This window comes from Copadichromis virginalis, linkage group LG1 (genome assembly GCF_057382275.1).
Source record: "Copadichromis virginalis isolate Kocher_CV1m ecotype Utaka linkage group LG1, C_Virginalis_male_GT1.1, whole genome shotgun sequence".
Taxonomy (NCBI): Eukaryota; Metazoa; Chordata; class Actinopteri; order Cichliformes; family Cichlidae; genus Copadichromis; species Copadichromis virginalis.
The window spans coordinates 36,404,482-36,423,869 of NC_140618.1; the positions used below are offsets into that span (position 1 = coordinate 36,404,482).

At 41.8% G+C, this 19,388-nt stretch overlaps 1 protein-coding gene across 3 annotated transcripts in view; it reads left to right on the forward strand.

The window, feature by feature from the left end:
- The window catches only part of samd4a (sterile alpha motif domain containing 4A), a 75,789-nt gene extending 61,456 nt beyond the window's left edge, over nucleotides 1–14,333 (forward strand). For all 3 annotated transcript variants that reach the window (XM_085460977.1, XM_085460975.1, XM_085460978.1), the window contains one exon: nucleotides 9,360–14,333. In XM_085460977.1, coding sequence (XP_085317103.1) covers nucleotides 9,360–9,388 — 29 coding nt within the window. In that variant the 3' untranslated portion in view covers nucleotides 9,389–14,333. The remainder of the gene's footprint in view (nucleotides 1–9,359) is intronic.
- The last annotated feature ends 5,055 nt before the right edge of the window (nucleotides 14,334–19,388 follow it).

Below are 19,388 nucleotides of genomic sequence, written 5' to 3' on the forward strand. Positions count from 1 at the left end.
TCCTCTGAAAGGCTCTATCAGTATTTTGACAGATGTGTTGTTTTCTCACCATGACAGTGTGAGCCCTAGCCCCCTTGCTGTTCACCGAATTAGCAAAGCTTCATGCTTTCAGTTCAAATGAGATGACATCATTATTCATAGCCCAGAGTCACAAGCTCCACTACACAAGTAGCCGGATCAGAATTAGATTTGGTACACATAAGAAGTCAAATGGCTGTTTTTTGTTTTTTTAATTTAGTAGAGGGATTAACAGGATGGAGGGGCATAGCTATGTGTTTATAGCTAGCGTGGTTTGATTGTACTGATTTCTATGGTGTCACGTTCAGAAATGATAGAGAAATAAATTCTCTAGAATTCTGTAGACTTGTGTGAACTGGTCTAGAGAATGAAATATATAAATATATGAAATATAAATAAATAAATAAGTAAATAAATAAATAAATAAATAAATATATATATATATATACATACATATATATTTATTTATTTATGTATGTATATATGTATGTATATATGTATGTATATATGTATGTATGTATATATGTATGTGTATGTATATATGTGTATGTGTGTATATATATATATATGTATGTGTGTGTATATATATGTATGTATGTGTGTGTGTGTGTGTATATATATATATATATATATACATACATACATACATACATACATACATACATACATACATACATATAAAACACAACACAACACCCAGCACGCCCCTGCGGGCGGTTTATCCTTCAAGCTCGGGTCCTCTACCAGAGGCCTGGGAGCTTGAGGGTCCTGCGCAGTATCTTAGCTGTTCCCAGGACTGCGCTCTTCTGGACAGAGATCTCCGATGTTGTTCCCGGGATCTGCTGGAGCCACTCGCCTAGCTTGGGAGTCACCGCACCTAGTGCTCCGATTACCACGGGGACCACCGTTACCTTCACCCTCCACATCCTCTCGAGCTCTTCTCTGAGCCCTTGGTATTTCTCCAGCTTCTCGTGTTCCTTCTTCCTGATATTGCTGTCATTCGGAACCGCTACATCGATCACTACGGCCGTCTTCTTCTGTTTGTCTACCACCACTATGTCCGGTTGGTTAGCCACCACCATTTTGTCCGTCTGTATCTGGAAGTCCCACAGGATCTTAGCTCGGTCATTCTCCACCACCCTTGGGGGCATCTCCCATTTTGACCTCGGGACTTCCAGGTTATACTCGGCACAGATGTTCCTGTACACTATGCCGGCCACTTGGTTATGGCGTTCCATGTATGCCTTGCCTGCTAGCATCTTGCACCCTGCTGTTATGTGCTGGATTGTCTCTGGGGCATCTTTACACAGCCTGCACCTGGGGTCTTGCCTGGTGTGATAGACCCCAGCCTCTATGGATCTTGTGCTCAGAGCTTGTTCTTGTGCTGCCATGATTAGTGCCTCTGTGCTGTCTTTCAGTCCAGCTTTGTCCAGCCACTGGTAGGATTTCTGGATATCAGCCACCTCCTCTATCTGCCGGTGGTACATACCGTGCAGGGGCCTGTCCTTCCATGATGGTTCCTCGTCTCCCTCCTCTTTCTTGGGTTTCTGCTGCCTGAGGTATTCACTGAGCACTCGGTCAGTTGGGGCCATCTTCCCAATGTATTCTTGGATGTTCGTTGTCTCATCCTGGACTGTGGTGCTGACACTCACCAGTCCCCGGCCCCCTTCCTTCCGCTTAGCGTACAGCCTCAGGGTGCTGGACTTGGGGTGAAACCCTCCATGCATGGTAAGGAGCTTTCTTGTCTTTATGTCAGTGGCTTCTATCTCCTCCTTTGGCCAGCCTATTACCCCAGCAGGGTACCTGATCACGGGTAGGGCGTACGTGTTGATGGCCCGGATCTTGTTCTTACCATTCAGCTGACTCCTCAGGACTTGCCTGACCCTCTGCAGGTACTTGGTGGTTGCAGCTTTTCTAGCGGCCTCTTCATGGTTCCCATTCGCCTGCGGGATCCCCAAGTACTTGTAACTGTCCTCTATGTCTGCAATGTTGCCTTCTGGTTGTTCAATCCCCTCAGTTCTGACTACCTTCCCTCTCTTTGTTACCATCCGGCTACACTTCTCCAGTCCGAACGACATTCCAATGTCATTGCTGTATAGCCTGGTAGTGTGGATCAGTGAATCGATGTCTCGTTCACTCTTGGCATACAGCTTGATGTCATCCATGTACAGGAGGTGGCTGACAACTGCTCCGTTCCATAGTCGGTATCCGTAGCCAGTCTTGTTAATGATCTCACTGAGGGGGTTCAGGCCTATGCAGAACAGCAGTGGGGACAGAGCATCTCCTTGGTAGATCCCGCACTTGATGGTGACTTGTGCTATGGGCTTGGAGTTGGCCTCTAGTGTTGTACGCCACATCCCCATTGAGTTCCTGATGAAGGCTCTTAGGGTCCCATTGATCTTGTACAATTCTAGGCATTCCAGTATCCAGCTGTGGGGCATTGAGTCATAGGCCTTCTTGTAATCAATCCAGGCAGTGCACAGGTTGGTCAGTCTGGTCTTGCAGTCTCAGCTGATTGTTCTGTCTACCAGTAGCTGGTGTTTTGCGCCACTGGTATTCTTGCCAATTCCTTTCTGTGTCCCGCTCATGTATTGACCCATGTGCCTGTTCATCTTAGCCGATATGATGCCTGACAGGAGCTTCCATGTAGTACTGAGGCAGGTTATTGGTCGGTAGTTGGAGGGGACCGGTCCCTTCTTGGGGTCCTTGGGGATCAGGACCGTCCGACCTTCGGTTAGCCATTCCGGGTGTCTCTCGTTAACTAGCAGCTGGTTCATTTGTGCTGCCAGACGCTCGTGGAGTGCAGTCAGCTTCTTCAGCCAGTAGGCGTGAACCATGTCGGGCCCTGGTGCTGTCCAACTCTTCATACTGGAGACCCTTTCTTGGATATCTGCCACTGTGATGGTTACTGGACCCTGTTCAGGGAGGTCGCTGTGGTCTGCCCTCAGATCCTCTAGCCACTGAGCATTGCCGTTATGGGTTGCATCCTTCTCCCATATGCTCTTCCAGTATTGCTCCGTCTCCAGCCTTGGTGGTGCTGTTCTCTTATTGTTCCCTTGCCACTGAGAGTACACCTTTGCTGGTTCTGTGGAGAACAGCTGGTTTATTCTCCTGCCTTCTATCTCTCTGGTGTACCTCCTCAAGCGGCTGGCCAAGGCTGTGAGTCTTTGCTTGGCAGTTTCCAAGGCCTCAGGTATGGACAGCTTGCTGTATTTCTTAGGCACCTTATTTGTCTTACCTTTCTGCAACTCCGTTAGTTGGCTAACCTCCCTCCGTGCTACTTTGATCTTGCCCTCTAGCCTCCTTCTCCATGGAGGGTACTGCCCCTTGTCGCTGTTCAACTTGTAGCCAAGCATCTCACTGATCACTGCTGCCGTATTGTAGATCAGCTTGTTAGTGTCGGTAATCGTGGTTGTAGGTATTGCCCGTAGTGTTGCATTAACATCATCTAGCAGACCTTCTGAGGGTACTTCACGTAATCTTGGTAACCGGCTACGGGGGATCCAGATTTCAAGCTTGGCCATGATCCTATTTTTCAGGTCAGTTCCTCTCACACTCAACGATCCTTCTCCTATCGCACTTGGGGCTATGTACCCAATCTCAGGTGGGGGTGATGATATCGCCCCCCTGACCTGGCGTCCTGACTCCTCCTTGCCGTAGCATTTGTGTTGTACCTCGTCAATCTCTAGCTGTGAGAGCAGTCCCTTCTTTCGAATGTTGGAACACTGAGCTACTAGTTGTTTCGCCGTCATTGTGGATGTTGGGTATCGAAGAATCCATAGGTCCCTCATCCTATTCATGTAGCCCCTTCCGCCGGGGTTACTTATGTAGTAGCATTCCAACAACGCCCTGTTTTCGTCTCTTGCCCACCGATGCCTTCTTGTTCCAGTAGCCCACTTTTCGTCAGGGTGCCCTGGTTCCTCAACACCTGACGCGGACCTTGTTGATCCGGGTGACGTCCGAGCCGGCATGCCTTCATATTTATCTGTCTCGCTCATGTCTGCGGTAGGCTTGCTTAGCATAGGGGGTCTAGCCTTAGGACCCTTACTGGATACAGACGCCCCAGGCAGGAATTGAACTTGCAATCCTCTGTTCCAAAGGCGTGTAGTCTAACCACTACGCTATCCAGGGTTCGTATGGGTGCTTGAAATCCTTGAAATTACTTGAATTTTAATGTCGTCTTTTCAAGGTTTGAAAAGTGCTTGAATTTCAGATGTGGTGCTTAAAAGTGCTTGAAAATGTAACTGTATTTCATTCACAATAAATAACTATCTGATTGAAAAGTTTTCTTATCAGATAGAGAAATAAAATGAGTCGCAAAATGTAAAAGCAAAATTCCCCCCACCCCTGGGCTGCCTTGCGCCTCTGTCTGTTTCAACGTGTGACCCCAACCCTCCCTCGGACAGGATGAGTGCGCTAACATACCTGTAGGTTGCTGTTTTAATGAGTGTTGATGAAAAACAACAATGGCAGTTTGCGCTCTCCAGTCGCATGATAGGTGAGTAAATAATTTTCCAGTATACGTACGTTACACGTGTTATTTTTTTAAAATTATGATTATTATTATTAGCTATCAAACTCGCTGGAGAGATGATTGAAATGCACTGAGTGTGATGCAGTATGGCAGCGCTATTATGGAATATGCTGTGAACTTAACACATATCACTGCTAAGTAATGTTAGCTAATTTACTCAAGTGAAAGCTTTAAACACTAGCCTGATACATAACTAGCTAACTTAAGGCTTTCTAATTAACCCTCTGGGGTCGACGGACCCAGAGTCTCCATTTCAACTTAGGTTGAACGTGCGGACTTCAAACTATATACCAGTTTTAAAATTGTGCTGATAGGCCACGTAAAACCGATGGGGGGTTTTTTTTCGGTTTTTTTTCTGAATAACACAGTGGCGTTTACTTCGGGAAGAAACTGTAAAAATGGCGTTTTCTAAGGAGAGCGCTAGCAAACGCTTTGCTTGTGAGTGAAAAAAGACAAAGAAAAAACACTCCTTCCCTATTTGCGGAAAAATGTACCATGTCAACCAATCAAAAATGATATGGCAACATGTGGCATTTGGTTGTTTGGGAAGAGGGGGAAGTTTTAGGAGAGAGAGAGCGAGAGAGAGAGAGTTTTGATACGTGAGAGATTTGTGACGTTTACCGTGTTTGGAGTCTCAAGTTAGTGTGTTGTCTTGTGTAGCTGTTGTTTTGTTTTGTGTGTCAGTTCTACTAGTGATCGTCACAGTTGCTGCAAAAAAGCCACCAAAGGCAGGTTGCAGTGTAAACGCTGAGTGACACACCTGCTGTCAGACCTGCAGGTTTATCCCTGTGCTGTTCTCATCTGTGTTATAGTGGACACAAACTATTTTTTGGAGTGGCATAAATAATTTGTGTGCTTTCTTATTTGATGCAGAGCACCTGATTGTTCTGTAAATAGTTTTAAATGGTTATATAAAAAACGTCTGAGCCTTGGCTGCATTTTTAGGTAAATAGTACCATATAACTTTGTTGTTTGCAAAACTTGTGCATATTTTTAAAAAATGTACAATTTCTATTTGTATTTTAAGTTATGAAAATGATTCCTTAAACATGCTTGTGGTTTCTACAGTCAAAAATATCACTTTCTACTCGTATTTTAAATTTTGTCTGAATTTAGATAAATTGTGCTGATACAGTTTGTCAAAATGAGTAAATAACAGATTGGCAAGATAAACAGTTTTTAAAGGTGAAATATAGAGGCCAAATCAAAAGTAGTCAACAACGGCCAATTACACCCTGGACCCCAGAGGGTTAAAGGCTAAAAGCAAAGTTGTCACCAAGTACTGTTTATATTTCTATGTATTTCTGCAGCTTTTTTAAGTATTAACTTGGTGCGTTTGGGTGAAATAATGGTAATATGAGGGACCGAGCCATATGGTCACAAAGAATAGCCACTTGTTTCTGTGCTACCAAAGTTCCCCGGCTTTCATTCAAAATGTGTTTATGGTCAGCACCTGCACATTAAACTACTTAAACAGTCAGTTAGAGCTGGGCGATATATCGAGTTTTTAAAACATATCGATATATTTTTATACGAGATATAAGATGTGACAATATCCTTTATATCGATATAGTCTATGTTACGTTATAATTATAGTTGTGGAGCCGCAAGTTTGCCTCTCTTTCGTCCACTTTTGTCTCTACGCAACGTTACTCCGCCTCGCCTTCACTGAAGACAACTCCCCCTCCTCCCCCATCGCTTCACATGCAGGCAGCGACAAGACGGACACGGCAAATCTCCGTTAACGAGTTACTGCGCATCGCCCCATGCGTGGGGCTGGACGGCGTCAACGTGCTAACGACCTAACAGCACTAACCCTAAAATCCTTTCATTCTCTCAAAAGTTGATAGCGCGCCTTATGTATGAATTCTGGTTGTGCTTGATGGCCGCGAACTGATTTTATGTGGTACACGGCGCTCAGCAATCTGTCAAAAATGTTTGAGTACGACTTTGGTAAGCTACGGAGCTGCACCGCTTGATAGATTGTCGGTGCATTACGGCTACCGAGGAGCTTCGCGGAGTGATACGTACTGTGCATCAACGTAATATTACCGTATTGTGTGTGGATAAGGACCATAAATGGCACCTGTAAGAGACGTGGTTATGAAGCGGATTTCAAACTCCAGGCTATCAGTCACACAGTAAAACTTGGGAACAGAGCAGCTGTGAAATCTGTCTGTCTTTGTTATTACGCTCAGCGTCTTTTAGTTTACATTTTGACTGCACAATTGTGAGCTCTTTGTTTAGCACAAAAACAACCTTGTTTTCTTTTATTTATGGAGCATTATTATTTAATGAATGCTCATAATTTAATTTTGAGTAATTTTTCATGTACATCTGTGCTGTATGTTAATAAAAGTGCCTGTGTGACATCTGGGACACAGCTTTGACTAAGAACTCTCTTTTTGTTCTTACTTTATGGCTTAAAAAAAAAAATCGAGATATATATCTTATATCGCCATCCAGCTAAAAAATATCGAGATATGAATTTTGGGTCATATCGCCCAGCCCTACAGTCAGTGCTGTTCTCCATGCCTGTCTGACATGTTATTAGCACAAACACTTTAAAGGTGATCATTTAGGACTTCAGCATTAATACAGACAGCAATGTAGTTAGCAATAAAACAGTTTTATTGGGAATTCACTTAAAAAACAAACATCTGTCTCCTATTTTAAGAAGCATCAATATCTGATGAGAAGACTTTTTTTCAACAGGAGAAGAATATCTCTAACAAGTTGATTTGTTCACATTTTCACATCTTAATTTTTAAGTGAAATGTGCGTTTTGAGTTTATACACTATGTATATAAGGCAACGGTTTCCTTTTGCAGTATTTTTGTGCGGTGTGTTTTTCTATGTCTTAACAGAAGGGGAGCAAAGGTGTCTTTTCACATGGTCTTACTGAGGTGATGCGAATTGAAGCATGCATTGCGTGTGGGGGGTGTGCTGGAAAAGCTTGAAAAGGGACCTTGAAAGTGCTTAAAAAGTGCTTGAATTTGACCCTGAAAAAGGCGTATGAACCCTGCCTTTCACACTCACTTTAAATTTTATGCAGGAAGACAACTGAGACAAGTACAATGAAATTACATCAGCCCGTCACAAGATACTTCTGTCCAATCACAAAGAAGAAAGTTGCCCTAATGGTTCCTTATTAATGTAAGGTCATGTTTTCTCAAATATTGTGTTTCCTCTTTTGTTATTTAGTTTTGTGTTTTGTACTTCAGGGTTAGAAACAAATTGGAACGTAACAGCTCCTAAACCCCATCAGGCTCTCTGTTGTTCAAATCAGCTTCATCTCCAGTTACTTTATATTGCAAAGACCCTACACTGGGGCTGGGCCATATCATACCGTTCATGGTAATACCGGTATAATATTGGGCAACACTAAGAAAATGAAATAACGCGATAGAATATGGGTAAAACACGCATGCGCAGTGCCTTTGTTTTCATACGCACATGGCGGAAAAAGCATTTCGCCGACGGAGAATGAGAAGGGCGAAAGCGGAATGTTGAATGAAACGGATGAATCAGAATTGGTTTGTAAAAATGCTGCAACTTCAGTGGTGTGGCACTGGTTTAGCATTCGTCTGTCAGATATACAACAAAGCACTATTTTTGGTAGAGCATGCTAGCGGGCTGTCGTTATTACCGTGTTGTTTGGAAAATACGGCACACTTAAAATCAATCCTTTGATTTTTCTGAAAGTCGACAGTGCCCCTTATAATCCCGTGTGCCTTATGTATGAATTCTCGTTGTGCTTACTGACCTTGAAACGATTTTATGTGGTACATGGCGCTTGAAAATCTGTCAAATGTTTTAGTACGACTTTGCTAAGCTACGAAGCCGCACCGCTTGATGGATTGTGGGAGCACTAAGGCTATCGTAGGCAGGAGCCTCGCGGAGTGATACGTACTGTGCTTCAACATAATATTACCGTATTGTGTGTGTATAACCTCTTTTGAGTTTTGTGGATATTATACATAGTTATGCTGAGGATGTCGGCCAGTTTCCACTGGAAATGCCTTTTGGTTAAACTGTCAGCAAGGAATTTGCACTGTTACATTTTATATAACTTTAATGCACATAAACAGCTGCTTGTTTAAGTGAAAATACGTAGATTTTTCTTTTTGTGATTTGTTTTTGTTTTTTTTCCTCACTAATAAATTTGTGGAGTCGTAAAGTATTTTGTCTAGTGTCAATTATATCGTCAGTTATATCGTTATCGAAAATTTTCAAATGTATATGGCTGTTTTAGTTTTATGTATTATGTGTTTTATTTATTTATTTTGCTGTATTCTGTTATTCTATTGTTTTAACTTATTTTCTGTACAGCACTTTGTTCCTGTGCTGGGTATTTTAAAGTGCTTTATAAATAAAATTGGATTGGTATATCGTGATAAATATTTTTGGTCATATCGCCCTGCTCTACCCTACACTAACACAGAACAAAACCAACCATCAACCGACCTCCCATGAGCAAACACCTGGTAACAATGGGAAGCAAATCTTCATTTCAACAGGAAGAAACCTCCAGCAGAATCATGCTGAAGGAGGGGCAGCTAGCTGCAAGCAGAAAGTTAATATTTAATTTTCTCATGTTTCGTTTTGTGTCCAATTCATAAGCTGAAGTTTATCTTGGCAAACTTTGGTGATAAACCGGGAACAGGAAATGGTAGTGGTGGGGGCCTGAGGAGTCATGACTGCCTTCATTTGCACATTTGATTCCACAATCACTCTATCAGGGTTAATAACGTAATTGCTGACTTAAACTGTGATGCCTCTTCTTCTCTCTGCTGTTCCTGTTTAGATGGTGCAGATCGCACATCAACAATATGAGCTGAGGACCTGAGTGAGAGCAGCAGGACGGCGCAGGTTTGGGGAGCTCTCTCACAATCACCTTGAGGTCACCAGCCCTTTCGTTCCCTCTCCCTGTAGCCAATGGTAGAGCTCAACCAAAGGACCGGGCGGGATCCAAGATACACTAGAGAGCTGACCATCAAACCGCTCACACAAGCTATCACACTGGCACCGTCCAACGGGCTGGAAAAACACGCTTCCTGCTCGGGCAGCACACTCACAGTCACCTGTATGTGAGTGAGGAGAATGGAAAGCACCGAACGCGGCCTGGAAAGTGTGTGCAAACTTTCCCCCTTGTTCCCACCCCCCACCCTGCCCTTCCCATGGAGAGGCCAGAAGCAGTCCAGTTAGCCTCAGCAGAAGAGAGATGCTGGGCTTTGGATCAGGGCTCAGTGAGACTCTCTCTTGCCCACATTGTCTGGTCCCTGCACATTGACCACAGTTTGTGGCATCTTTCAGATCATAACAGTACCTCAGACCCAAAACATGATGAGATGAGCAGAGCCACAGGGATGCAAAAAGGAAGCTTGGGATTTCCCAGACTGGTTTCAGCAGGATCACCGTGTCCAGGACTGTTTCTTGGAGAGCTCAAAAAGGCCGCTTGCTCAGTACTGGGTGGCAACAAACCTTTTTCTTTCTATTGTATGTATTTAATGTTTACATTATGATGCTACTTTCAGAGGGTACAGAGACATTTATGAATTTCAGGTATGATTTACATAATATATTCTGTAGAGCCTTGGCTTTCTACGAGCTTTACTTCCGACGAGTAGCCATCACATTAGTTTACAACCAACATACTTATTTTTATTTTAGCAGCCAACAACAAAGATATGTTGGCCTGAATATTAATGGAGAGAAAACGAGATGGGAACTTGAAAGAGATGGAGGTAGCACGGAGAGGGATACGAGGAAGAAGGGGGATGTGGAGAGAGACACAGAAAGTAGTAGAAGAAAGAACCAAGCTGAAGTGATATTAGAAAGGGAAGAGGATGTTTAAAGGAGAGAGACATCAGAGGCAGGACCTTTGATTAGCTGGAGACGACGGAAGAAGATGATGTCACGTCTGATCGTGCCCTTAGTCTGTTCGTGCAAGTGAGTGTAGCAGGAAGTGGATTTGGCACCATCAGTTCATCCACAGCATGTACTGTATAAATGTATGTTTTTATACATATAAATATATATATTGGGAGATTAATAAGTCAGTGGGATCTGTCTGCATGTTCAGATACTGGGAGTTAGTTATTTTTCTAAAGCAGGGGAATATGCTTAAGCTGCATGTTAAAACTAAAGGAAGATTGTGAAATTTAGAGTGGAGAAGGTGTCGGAAGCAATGGGAGGCGGATTTAGTTTCCACTCAGATCTTTTTTTTCTTTTCTTTTTTCCTTTTCATGAGAGGATTGCAACATTGGAGAAATGAAACACTGTCAATCCATGAAGGGAAGTTTTCCCTGAGATCTCATTAGTGCTTACCTCCACCTGCTGGCCAGTTGCAGTCATGGCGGGACAGATGCTGAAGTCCAGGGAGACGCAGGCACTAAAGATGCCAGCAGAACAATAAAAACTCATCGGTGAACATTTGGGCAAATATCAAAGCTGGTTGGTTGCTTGTGTATCTTGGCTTTCTGTCAGTTCTGTCAGTGCAGGCCTCCATCATATGAAAATATTTTTGTTTTTATTCTAATCTCATGGTTATTCTGTGTCTTAATATTTATCCTTAGTTGTTTTGTGCCTGGACTCTAGACTTTATAGGATTAGGTTTATATTGAAATAAGCTGGTTAGGTTAACTCCTTTCCGTGCTGCTTTCAACCCAGCATGCGAGTCCTCAACCTGAAAGGTCAGCTTTGAGGTTTATCATTATTATTATTATTATTGTTTAGTTTATTAGTTTCTTGCAATTCTGTCATATTTCCTTTGTATCCTGCACTTGATATGATAATGTGAGACACTACAATCCAAATGTTCAAGGCTCGAGCAACGATGCTTTGCTTTGGAGTCGGATCAAACCGAGCAGACGGACACTCGTTCTCGACTGTAGCATTACAGCCTTGCTGGACAGACAGACTGATGTTGAGAAGCAAAGCACAAAAGGTGGCAACGATGAACCCAGAGACAAAAAAAAAAGCTTCTGATGCCTGTCATTGACCTGTCTAAAGGTTGGAAATACCGCCTGATCTGAAGTATCCCACACACACAGTTCAGTGGCCATACAAGACTTTGTGCATGTTTTAGTTCTTCTTTCTTTTCTTTTTTTTAAATCACTTTTCAAATGTTTCTCAAAGTTTCTTGGAAACATAATCTGTTGATTACGATGGCATTAGAATCAGAATGACCCGTTTCTGGCCAATAACAACTAGCAATTTGAAATCTTCAGACTGGTTTCTGATTTGATTAGTTTAACTAATTACTAAGGTTACTTTCCAGGCTTTTTAAAATTGTTGTCCATTGCCATTAGTTATATCGGTCACTACATAAGTAGAAATTACTGGTATGTTTGGGAGAATGGAATTTAAAAACACTCTGAGTGTGGGACTTTATAAAGACAAAAACATGCATAAATTCTGATGTGGTACCTCTCTGCAGCCCATCCTCATCCTGGCCAGCTGAACATGGCTTCAGATCTCGTGATGGCAGCTCAACACTGCAGTCTGAATCTGTGCACACACACATGATCAAGTGTGTGTGATGGTATGCATGTAGTCTGGTTGCTATGACCCTGATGGACACTTCAGATTTTACTTGGTGTGGATTAAGAGTGTGTGTTTTGCTCTTGCACCCTGAGTCATGTTTATGAACAAAGGTTCCACCAAAGCGTGAGTGGGTCACAAACCTGTTTCAGCCCCACGTGGATGCCGCACCTTTGACGTGGTCATTGTTTGTTGGTGCCCCTCGCTGACGGGCAGCATCAGGATGTCATCATATTTAGACTCTTTCAGTGTCACTGCCATATGAATCAGTACTTAAAGTAGAAACTACTATTTATTCTTTTTTCCTTTCTTTTTTTTGTTGTTGCAGAGGTGATGCTCATGTGGGTGTAATATTATTTAAAATACCATATGTATTAACATGTTATGGCTGGTGACCATAAGTACATCTCAAATATTAACATAGTTATTGTGGACTGTTTTTTGTTTGTTTTTGTTTTTCTTGCTGTTGATGAACTACGATATTATTTGTATCTGTCATGTCATGTTAAGATGTTTTGGGGTTTTTTTTGTTTTGTTTTGTTTTGTTTTTTTAATTTGAAGCTGAGATCAAGAACTGGTCCTTCAGATACACCAATCCATGGTCAATTAGAAAGTTTGTTGTTTTTAGCATAGATTGTTGTAGTGTGTGCGAGATCAGGAGGTAGATGGGTCCTTTGCGGACCCATGGCCTTGCAGGCCATGTCTTTCTTTGAGTTCTGTTTGGGAGAGCGAGGCTTCAAAGTTTCTGCGTATGCCGCTTGCAAAGGTGGCATTGCTCTACAGTTTCCTCACTGTGGATAAATCTAATGAAAAAACCCGAGACCACATTCGACCATGTATCAGTCCAATCATCAGTGCTTTCTGGCCATTTCCTGTCTGTGGCACACAACAACGACGACGTACATGCACAGTAAGATGGTATACTTGGAGTGGGGTGCTACTTTTATGTGTTACATGCATTGAGTGAAAATGAGTGGCGTGTTTGTATTCGTGTTGGTGGATGTGCAGTAGTTCGGCTTGCTTTATGGCACAGAGGAGGAGGCTGTGTGAGGATTTGATGGTCATTGCTGGGGGTTTTTTGTTTTCTTTACGTGAGATGCGTTCATAATGAGAAAAGTTCTGCAGTCAGTCATGTAATCAAAGGGATTATTAAAAGGGGTTTTTTGTCAGTATTTTTATGTACTTTTATATCGCTGTGCATTTATTTTTTTCCAGAGTTATGGTTTTGAATTTAAAAAGTGCCATATTTATATGAATACTGACTGACAGCAAGTTCGTGTGATTTTTAACAAAGTTGCGCGGATTGTATTTTGAGCACAGAGCAGCATGGCAGGCCTCCACTTTCTGCTCAGCGGTGGTTTCTTGCAGCGTCTGTGGGTCAGAAATACAAGTGTGAGGACAGAGGGGCATACCTGTGAGGGATGATGGCTCTTCACGTCAAACCAAATGCTTTTCCTTCATGCATATCAGCTCTGTGGGTGTCCAGGAAGGCTTCTAGCGCTGTGCCCACTGCAGTATTAACAGCTAGATGACGCCTTGATATTCCAAAAACATTTAATGTACTTTTAAGTCAAGACACGTATGCTGTTTTTGTATCTTTTATTTCTGTCATAGATTCTGCAGTTTAGTACGTTGTTTGTTTGTTTTTTTTGTTTTTTTGTTGTTTTTTGTAAATTCAGCAGCATCCATTCTGTAACAAATTGTTACCGCTTGATTGTTTGCCTTTTACTTCATTTAGTTTTATTTTATCAAAGAGCCGATGTCCTGTATTGACTGCAGGCTTACGTATATATTTGACAAAAGAATATTGTATGTTTAATAATGAAAACAAAAACCACACGAAAAGACAAAAAAAAGAAGGAAATACAGGAAGAAAAAAAAGGAAGAAAAAAAAGGAAATGGAGAAAATTGAGGGGGGTGTAATTTATATTTTAAAACTGCATGCACAAGGCTGGGAAAGTCATATTTAGAATAACAAAGTAACAAATGGCAGTGCCTTTTTCTTTTTTTGTACTCGAGACATTTAGCCCAAATGTAAATGGTTTTATATGGACTTTAAAAACTGTAATGATACAGGATGAAACGCGCAGCAGGTGTATGAGGTCACGTTCACACTGCAGCCCTGAAATGTCAAAAGTTCACATTAAGCTCCACTTATATTCATGTACAGGTGGGTAAAAAACAAAAACAAACAAACATTAGCTTGATTAACTTGCGAAATCATATAGTTTTATGTTGTGTCCCAAAACCCTCTTATATTTGACACTCACTGAGGACTTTTTGGTTGTTAAAAATCAGATTTTTACCTGGCTACAGCACTGATCACTGTCCATATCTGTGATATTCAGTAACGCGTGTATGTAGAACTGCAGCTGACTGCTAGTTTTAACACCACTTAATTATATCATTACTTGTTTAAAGGGACAGAGAACAATATCCATAATAACACAGTGATTTGTCTCACTGTGACTAACTATGTAAAACCAAAGACACTCTGTTCACTGTAATGGAAGAGCTTGGTGCTTCCTGCTACCTGAGGCATGAGTTCTGATGTGTTGGAGCCTCACCTGGTGGTAACACGGCGTATGCTCACTCATGCAGTGATCCATCCCATAGACTACCAATATATAAGATGTTATTTGCTAGATTACACCTTGCAAACCCTTTGTCCTGGTCGAATTCCTCCTTTATGCATTTGGTCACATTGGGCCAGCCTACTCTCTTCTCTCCTGACATGCTCTGTTCATTTGAAACACAGCTGCAGTCTGAAGTGCTGATGCATAGACTTTGATTGGAGGAGGGAGACTGCTCCACCTGATTATTAAGTTAATGCAGCTTCCTAGATTTAAGCTGCTTTCTTAAAATAAATGTGAGGCACGCAGGGTGAACGTGAACTCGGCCGCTTGTCTTGTTTCTGTACTCTGTAGGTACTTCTTAATGCTGAATGAAGTTAAGAATTATTCTGGTCTCAACAACAACAAAAAACGTGTGAATGGCTATGTGACAGTGAGAGAGAGAGGTTTTGTGTGTGTGTTTGTGTGAGAGAGAGGTTTAGGATACATTCAAGTATTTTTAATGTGTCTTGCTGTACTTCTGTTGCGATGTACCAGAATGCTGTGACTTGGCATGCCCTGTTATACATTAAAAAAAGAAAAGAAAAAAAAGAACAAGCTGCAAGTTGTCCAGTGTTTTTGTACAAGTGCTGGTTAATTTTAGAGGGGGGGAGAGAATCTGTCTCTTGTCACAGTGTCTTCTACAGCTTCTACAGAAACACACCATCTCAGGAGTCCCAAGCTTCATCATTTTCTCTTAGTAAATCTGATCCGTTTGCTAATGTTCCAAAAAGAATGTCAGTTTTTCTGTATAAGTGCAAAGGCAGTGCAACAGTTCGCACATATGATTACTGTGACCATTACATGTTGCCAAAATGATAACCGTGACATTAAGAACAGAGTACAGCAATTCAGTATTTGCAGTATGCCATATACAAATAAACATTTGTATATGGCATACTGTATATGGTCTGTGGTGGAGGTGTGGTCTGCAGCTCGGCTGCAGAGGGGGGGGTGGCGCCGGCGAAACTGGCAAGGCAGCTGGAAGCAATTCAGTAATTATGCTCTGTGTCAGTGATGCTGGGACCTGGAGGAAGAGGGGACAGGTGGAGACGGCTGGAAAGCTGTCAGAATGAGGGAGTGAGACACTGAGAAACACACATTTTGTAAATAAAAACATGGTCATAACCACGCCAAGTGTCTGGGGTCGCACAGCTCAATGCTGTCCCGTCCAACTATGAGCACTAGGAGCTGGTTTGAAGCTCTACTGAATTTAGACCTGCGGTCAACTCCATCAGATAACTCCTCTTTACAAATGGGTAAAACATCAGTGAAAACTCAGAGACCTGCTAGTCTCCTGAAGCATGGTGCGTACACACACTCTCACGCACACAAAAAGCATTAAGCAATTCAAATCACTCAACCACAAAAATTAAAACTGATTAATGAAGTTATTTTAGTAACTTAGCTATTTCTGTCCACAAAGTAACATGGGCAGCCATCTGGCCTGACTGGTTGGGGGTGAGGGGAGGAAGACGGCACAAAAGGGAGATGGGAGAGAGAAGACAACACCTAATGGCATGGTGGAGAAGAACGCTCAGTGCATCACAAGATATTCCCAAACAGGCTGAACTTAAAGCGTGTCAGGCATCCCCTGACACAGCCCTGTGCTTTATTATAAAATGAAAGTTTGTCTAATCTTAATTTAATCTGATCAGATTTCTGTAAATGAACGTTTGTGTGAATCAAACCAGTAGCTACATGTAAACGACACTTTCTTCAGTGATTCAATTTCCTGTTTGTGATTATCGTTTTTAAATGCAGTGAACAATAAACATGTTGATATGTTCATTTGATTTATTTGAAGTTAATTTTGAAGCAAATCTCAGCTTTCTTTAAAAATCTGATATGTTAAGTCATGTTTATAATTTCTATATATAAATTGCCTCTCTACTGTACCAGTAACCAAAGCTGACTACGGAGCTTGGAAAGAAGAAGAAGCTTCTTGGATGAGAGGTGAAACGTCTTCAAGCAACTTAAAGAAGTCCAGACGCTTTTCTTTCCAAGCTCCTTAGACTATGATGACCTGGATGACTGAGAACCTTCACAGACGTTAAGTTAAAAGTTTGCGTTTATGCTGTATGTGTATATGTATATGTTTGAATCTGTACTCAATGACCATAAAAACATTGTGTGTTCCATTAGTCTATTCAGCATTAAGATCCCCTCAGTTAAAAATCCGACGTACTGTTTACCAACTTGAGTTTGTCTGCATATTTCTGCACATTATCTCTCAGGCTCAGACATTTACAAACCTCTCTGGAGAACATAAAATGCTGCCTAGATTCAAGTAAATGTCACCTGAACTTTTCTCATTTGTGAACACAACTTTCACACAGTAGGTCACGAGAACTTGGTTATCATCTCGAAACAACCACCAGGGGGAGCCCAAGTTGGGATATTTTGCATCCAGCACACAGTAATGGAAAAGAGTTGTGGTGGTGCAGTGTTAGATTTACTTTCAATTTTACTTTAAGATACTTGCTTTAAAAGTATTGAAGGAAATATGATGATGACCCAGGTTGTGTCAATAAACAGCTGACTATTTTTTCATGATAACAATAACAGCAGTGTGTCCCGGCAGCAGTTTAACAGCATTAATTCTAAAATGTTATTTGAAAAATAAATAAAGAAATGAAATGGGCACTTATACTTTTTATATTCTCAGTTTCAACATTCAATATGTCATCTCGGTACTATACTCAGTTAAATGTAGGCTTGTATCAACATTACAACCAACACTTGCTCCTCTTACTTTTCCTGCAGCACAGATTACTGTCACAGCAGTCCTGCTGTTGATCTGTAGGTGTGCAGCCTGCAGGAGCCATCACCATCAAGGAGATGTTTAGGATTAAGCCTTTGAATACTGTCAGAAACTTTTTAAAGGGAATTCAATCTGAAGCCTTTAGTTCTACATCACGAAGCAGAGTCAGTGTCCAAACTGAGAGTAGAGCTGCTGAGTCATGCTCTGTCAGACACCCAGACCCCGACCAGCTCCACCTTCCCGCTGCTCTCTCTGGGCCCAGGGCCAGATTAACCCAGTAAGTGACCTCAGGGCTAAAATGAGCTCTGGGCCCCATTTTGTCTGTTTCCACTTTAGTTCAGCATTTTCTTCTTTCCCTTTCAGACCAGGGTTATATGAACTTCTCACTGCTCTTTTTATCATTTCCAACATAACTCTGTAATGGATCAGATGGCAAGATTTAATTTTTTAATGGAATAAATAAACTAGCTTCTAATTGTCCAAAGGCAAATCTATAATATACTTATAATCATTTAGTTAGTGTGTCTAACACAAGCTTGCTGTCATGTAGCAGTGCTTCACTTTTTTTACAGTAACAAATGGTCAAATTACAGAACAAGAGTTGCTCAACCTGAACGTACAACAAACTGTAAGCTGGATCTACAGCTCCCCTAAGGTTAATCGACCTTTAGACTGTATATAAAAGATAGTCATAGCCACCATGACATCACTGAGCTCGTGAGGTTCCCATATCAACACTGAGGTGAGCGGTTTTATCTTTTTGAAAATAGATATGAAGTGCAGAGTATGGATCTGACCTGGAATCTGAAGAACAATTTATGCTAGTTGGTTATCCGTACCCCAATTAGATTTTCACTCAGGATTATGTGGGGATCTACTCACTTTTGGAGCTTTAGAGGAAGTGCAGCTCCGTAGGTCATCTCCTGGTCAGCACTAAACAGTCACATCTGCAGCTGAGGAACCAGACATGTACCTCTGAGGTTAGAAGAAGCAAAGAGCCACAACAAAAGCAGTTTGTTTGCTTGACATTGACATTGTGCGTCCATGTCTGTAAGTTAAACTCTTCACCGAACACTGCAGTAACTCCACTGGAATGACCTGCAGTTCATGCAGCATTTACCTACACTGAACCTTTTAGCAAACAGTCGGTTATTTACACATGGTGCAGTTATTAGGAAGCATCACTGTACATTCAGAGTCATATTTGTGTCCACACAATGAACCGAGTTCATTCTCTTTTCTGTCTGTTTTTGGTTTCCACCAAGAAAAACAAAGACATTGAAGTTGGTATTGATATTGTTACAAATGACTATTTAATCCAGTAATTAATTAGTATCCAAGTATGACTTTTTGTTTTGGCCAAGCCTACTAAAAGCCACACCTACACAGTATGTCATGAGCAAGACTGAGTATGCCCACAACCACCACAGTTGTTGTCTTCAGTTAAACAATAGTTCTAATCAACAGTTTCTTTTCTCTTTTTTTCAGTCAGTGATACTTTACCCTATAATACCAAACCTTGTGTAGTGTTAAAGGACAGAGAAATGTGACAGCAGCTAATGAAATGTGGATGCTAGTCTGAATCTTTGGTCTTACTGCACAGGACTATGCAGCTGCAATATCCAGGACTAGACACATTTGAAGAAATGTTGCTCCAGCGGTTCCTTGGACAAATATGGTTTCTGAAATTTGACTAGTTGAAAGTATCTGTTTCTGTGTGTGGCAAAGTTAATGTAGACAAAAGACCATAGGTATCAAATGTGAATTTATAAAATATGGAAACAATATCACCCAATACTATCTCCCTTAGAGATAGGGTGAGAAGTTCAGCCATCTGGGAGGGGCTCAGAGTAGAGCTGCTGCTCCTCCACATTGAAAGGAGGCAGTTGAGGTGGTTCAGGCATCTGACAAAGGA